The 5584-nt window shown below is 36.8% G+C and overlaps 1 protein-coding gene across 1 annotated transcript; it reads right to left on the reverse strand.

Annotated features, from left to right (window-relative positions):
- Positions 1 to 231: 231 nt before the first annotated feature.
- Positions 232 to 5477, reverse strand: parp9 (poly(ADP-ribose) polymerase family member 9). Its single transcript, XM_084121959.1, has 9 exons — positions 5336 to 5477; positions 3462 to 4370; positions 3118 to 3336; positions 2818 to 3030; positions 2488 to 2557; positions 1828 to 2370; positions 1578 to 1699; positions 1199 to 1355; positions 232 to 1029 (listed from the first exon to the last, which is right to left on the reverse strand). The coding sequence occupies exons 2-9, from the start codon at positions 4335 to 4337 to the stop codon at positions 743 to 745; spliced, it is 2487 nt and encodes an 828-aa protein (XP_083978085.1). The 5' UTR covers positions 4338 to 4370; positions 5336 to 5477; the 3' UTR covers positions 232 to 742.
- Positions 5478 to 5584: the final 107 nt, after the last annotated feature.

Raw genomic sequence — 5584 nt, forward strand, 5'->3', positions numbered from 1 at the left:
AGTTAAAATCTTCATTTGACCCTGATGTATTTCATCTTTTTATATGTAGAGCAACTCTTACACTACAAATGTTTAAAAAATGTCTTGTTATTGTCTTGTTATATTTCTGTAATAAATATTTTCTTATCTAAATCTAAGGAAAGTTGCATTATATATATATATATATATATATATATATATATATATATAACTCATATTGCCGTACAGAAAATTCATCACAAGAGAGAATTTTGGTTGAAATTTGCCATTTATTTAAGTCAAAGCATTCAATATAACTCAGTTGTGCACAGTCAGAGATCATTTGTTTTACATTAATTAATTAATGAATTTGAGCATATACTTTGAAACTGTAAACCCACCAGGTAAATTATTTATCCTCATTTGCATTATTTTCTGTTCAACTAATGAACTTATTACAAGAAATATTTTTTTATTCACCTAACACTTGTTAATATTTATAAATGTATTCATTTTTTTTTTTTTTAAAAGACCTTAAGAGGCTATCTGAATGAAAAAAAGGAGCAGTTCTAATCAAAGTTGGTTACATTAAAGCAGGTTTAGCTCATCAAAATAATAAAAAATTTCACCAGCATATATTACAATCAATAATCCAGTAATATGATTTAGACTAATGATTATTACTAATGATTAACTTTCTTTTTTTTTTTTTTTTTTTTATTTCTATATTTATTGTGTGGCCAGATTTGTTATGTGCTTTGTACTTGCATATTGCTGTGAGCAGCTACGCAGTGGTGGATTTGTCACATATGATCAAGTATTCAGGAAGAGCTTGTTGACCGCTGAAGATGACACAAGTCTGTGCCCCGTCAGACACACTATCAAAACGATTCAAAGGGTCTCCCATCATGGCTGGGGGCAAAATGAAATCTGGAGACCCAATCGTAGATTTCCCAGTGAGGACCTGGGCCTGAATGATGTAGATGTACTGCTCATGTTCCTGTTCCTTCCACAGCCTCAGGGCTCCGTCCACTGTACTGCTGAAGTATATTCCACTGCCATACTTTTGCTCTAGAAATGAAGGAAAACATATTTAATGAAGATAATTGTAACCTGATGCCAAACATCAAAACATCATCTGTACTTTAAAAGCATAGTAAATTAACTTTTACAAGAAATGCCTTCAGAGAAGAATATAAAAACCTAATTTTTATTCTGAATGACTTCACGTGTGTGTTACCTGCAGGAGGGGCGAACTCTTTCTGAAAGCCTACTCTGCAGATGAGATCACAGAACTGAGCTGACACACGCTGGTAGAGGCGCTTGGGTTTGTCTTTCACTCTCTGCTCATTCCTGTCAAACAGCTGCTTCAGCGCGATGTTCTCTAGCTTCTCCACCTGTAACAACCACAATCACATGCCATTAGATCCTATTATTGCCACAACACTGTGCTTAACTTGTGTTGTAGTTATAGTTGAACAGAGATTAAGAAAACATTGTTAATAAGTCACTAAACATTGTTAATTAGTCAAATAAACAATACAATGGCTGATCTATAGAAATATGATGATAGCCTAAAGTGATTTGTAGCAATGCATTTGGGATGGCAGCTTACTCACCTTTACAATACTGAGCCCACATGCATTGAAGATTTTCCTTCCATCTTTTTCAAAATAATCATTCCTGTTCACATGTCTTGCATAGAATGAGTTGTTAAGAGACTTGAAATAGCCAAACATGCCTGTGTTGTAAATGACAAAAGACCGGATCAGGTCATGTTTTGAGACATAAACTCAACACCAACACTATGCTGCTGAGGAAACCAACTTTTGTAACAACAATATTTACAGTTTAAGTATTAGAACATACATGTCCTTTCCACAGTCTTCGTTCTCCCTGTGTTGTCAACCAAAGTCCTGAGCACCAAGTTGACTTTGTGGTTACTGAACACATGGTCTACAGCCCCAGCCAGATAAGCCTTCTCCAAAATTGCACTGATTTCAGGTGTTTGTATCCAAGGTTCGTCTTTACAGCTCCAGCGAACCACAGAATACAGCATGTCTCGTTCTTCAGCTTGGGCGAAGTCCTCCTGGGCCTTACAAAGCATGGACTCTACCTCAATTGCCACACAGCTGACATCTGAAGGACTTCCAGTGATGGTTATGCCACCATTACCCCTCCTGAAGAACTCTTCAATCTGAACATCAAACTTTGTTTGGAGAGAGAGCAGGTTTTCATGTTCTTTTTGTCCAAGATATATAACATGATTATTCTTTATTGTTAGTTTTTTTGATGGCTTTAGCATATTAAATGTCCACTCTTTTGCCTCTCTCTGAGCTTCTTTGAAGACACTTTGGAACTCAACAGTGGCTGTTTCATTTGCTGTGGTTTCTTTGGATGCAGAAGCAAAGCCTGAAAGCATTTGAGAGTGATATAAGAAAAATTATCGCAGTGGTTTTCATGAGTATGTGGGCAAAAGTGACACTCTAAACATGAAAGTAAATAAAAACAGTAATATATTTTGCTCACTTGTCACATCAATGCGTGCTTCTGGGGACTTTGCCAGTCCTTTCCTCATTTTCATCTCATTATCAAAAGCCTAAACATTATAGAAGAAACAAATATGTGAAAAAGTTTATTTTCTGCTGAATTGCATTTGTGCTTGATTAATTTTTCAACAACCGTGCTGAATATAATGTTTATGTATTCACTTTTTCCATATTAGTACACAAATGCTGATTGAAGAATACTGTCATGAGGTGGGGACATGAAAATGAAATGTAATGAGTAAAAAAAAAAAAAACTGCTACATTAATCCTCAATCACTGAAAAGCATAGTACACAATTAGCATACGTCACCTCCAACATTTCATTGTCCTTTGGAAACACAACAAAGTATACATCCAGTTTATGGATGTTGTGTTTGCCAAATTCTGCCACAGCCTCTGTCATGATTCCAGCAACATCTCGCTTCTGAAAGCCCAGATTACCAGTACCAATTGCTGGGAAGGAGATGGACTTGTATCCCCAAGCAGCTTTCCTCAGACATTCTGAGACGCCATAGTAAAGAGACTACATACAACAACATAAGACAGTGGGTATTGACAGGCATAAATATATGAATTACAGATATATATATATATATTAAATGCTATCTACCTCCTGGGACATCTCAGTCAATGCAGTATGATATACTGCTTCACATTTTAGATCATGTCCATGTGTCGTATAGAGAACACCACCTGAGAAACTTATAGCGGTTTTCGTTTTGGAAATCTCGTCTTGAATCTTTCTGCCAGCTTTCTTCGAAATAGCTTTTGAAATTTCTCCTTGGTCCAATTTACGGGTTGTAGCAATTGTATTGACAATTACATCAACCTGGAGATTGAAGCAAAGTGAAATATCATATTTCTGTCACTTAATGGCACATGCCACAATTTTAATTTTTAACAAGTACAAAATCTCACTGAGCACTGTTGAGTGCTTGACATTACTAGTCTTACCTTTTCCTCCTCAATTAAGCCCTTTTTAAGGTGCAGCGTTACATTGCCAAACCGCAAACTGTTGCTTGATGAGGATGGGATGCTATGGCCTTGCACAGCTCCACTGTATGAGCCAGAGATGCTGGACGGACCTAAATTCGCTCTAGCGGCTCTCTCCATTTCTTGGACTGAAGGTTCATCATTATTGACCAGATGGATTTCCACATTCTTGCCATAAAACCCTGTATATTCATGGAACTGCTTTATAGCCTTTACAATAATGTCTGCACAGCGATCTCTTGGAAAATTGAAAAGGCCAGAACTCAGAGCAGGAATTGCAACAGATGGAATGTTTTTATTTACAACTATTCGTAGGATACTATTAATAGCGTTATGTAACAAGGGTGCAGCTTGATCACACTCCTTCTGGGATGGTTTTTGAGACACTTGGGGACCTACAGCATGTATGATCCATTTACATGGGAGATTTCCAGCAGGAGTGATCTCTGCCTCACCGGTATTCACTTTTCTTCCTTTCTTTATAATATCATCACTGTATTTCTGAATCATTGGTCCCCCAGCATCACTCAGAGCTTGTGCAAGACCTCCTGCATGCTTTAGCTTCTCATTGGCTGCATTGACCACAGCATCCACTTTATGACAGGTAAGATCATCTTTCCAGACTGATATTTCCACTCCGCCGGACAGCTTTGTGGAGTACCTCTTCTCAGCATGTAAGGCATGACCTGTGCTACCAAAGGTGCCAGTCTCTTTCATATTATGGAAAATAGCCATGCAATTAAATTTGGCCTGAACAGCATGGCAAAAGGTACTTTGACACTTTCCCAGAATGGCAGCCTGCTCTGCAAACAGTGGAATCTGTTGTATGTCACTCATGGCTCGTAGTTTCCTCAGGACAGACAACTATGGCTTCGGGGGAGAAATGAAGTATCGACAAAATATGACCACATAATCATTAGTCAAAATATCCTATTAGAACCTACAAAATTTATATTAGAATGTCTTTCATAATTTGGAACAAATCCTAAAGGATACTATCAAATAAGCCTCTTTTAAGAATCAAATAAAATGCTATGGGTGATATGCCAAAAATATTATATTACAATTGTTTTCAAGCAGGATCACAATCCATGATCTTGATAAAATAATGAACTTCTATTAGTTCATTATTGCATCTTTGTAATTAAAAATAATAAAGAACAAATATGCAAATTACAAATGATAGTAGCCTACAATTATCTTGTAGGCTACTATCTACCTTTTTATCTTTTCTACTGTTGTTTGATTAATATTAAGGACACAGAGAGCAGCAGGTATATGCAATGAATGATGACTTAGGCTTTTAGTCTCTAACATTCTGTTTCACTGAATAATGAATTTAAGACAGGAATGAGGGCGAGCACTGATGACTTCATTTTTATTTTAGAGTGAACTATCCCTTTAAACTCCACAACGTCAACAACAAAACTGGGCAATTCCGCAACACAAGAACCGGACAAAATTCGATTTACAAACACTAAAAATGAAGGGAGTAAAACTTGTTTAAGTTATGGTTTTGCCATCAACAATTTAAAACATAAACGTCGTGTTTTACGCAACGAAGCGTAATTATCCGTGATGCGGAAACGCGTCGTCATGAAACTGCAACAAAGTTCCATGTAACTGAAGTGTAGGCTAGGCTACTTGTTTTTGAAATAACAAACACATCTTATCGTAGTTCCGACTAATTTATATCAAAACAGCTTTCAATGACTGTGAAAAATCACATTAAAAGTTCGAAATCGAAAGCGAAAGAGTTGCACCTTCAATGCAGAATGCGAACAGAGGTTGATTTACTCAATATAACCTACAATAGGCCTACTCTGTTTACTCACCTTTTTATTTCATTGACTGAAATAGGCTACTTTCCTAGTTTTTTCCCAAAACGGCGATGGTTTCACGTTTCGAAAAGACCACTATGGGATTCTGCTTGAAGCTGAAAACTTTTCTTCTTTTTTTTGTTGTCGTTGTTGTTGGTAAAAACCCCGCCTCGTGTATGACCATAGGCTTCAAGGAAATCAAAAGTGAAAGTTTTAGCCTTTACACTGGGTTCGACAAACACCTCAGTCACAGGACAGACGGAC

This window comes from Abramis brama, assembly GCF_963993115.1.
Source record: "Abramis brama genome assembly, chromosome: 8".
Classification (NCBI taxonomy): domain Eukaryota; kingdom Metazoa; phylum Chordata; class Actinopteri; order Cypriniformes; family Leuciscidae; genus Abramis; species Abramis brama.

What these genes read in the sequence shown, in the direction of transcription:
- parp9 (XM_084121959.1), bottom strand. Translation starts at nt 4,337, where the DNA reads ATGAGTGACATACAACAGATTCCACTGTTTGCAGAGCAGGCTGCCATT. An exon ending in GAAGACTGTGGAAAGGACAT is followed by an intron (nt 1,700 to 1,827) that starts GTATGTTCTAAT and finishes TTTACAACACAG; the next exon opens with GCATGTTTGGCTATTTCAAG. An exon ending in GTGGGCTCAGTATTGTAAAG is followed by an intron (nt 1,356 to 1,577) that starts GTGAGTAAGCTG and finishes TGGTTGTTACAG; the next exon opens with GTGGAGAAGCTAGAGAACAT.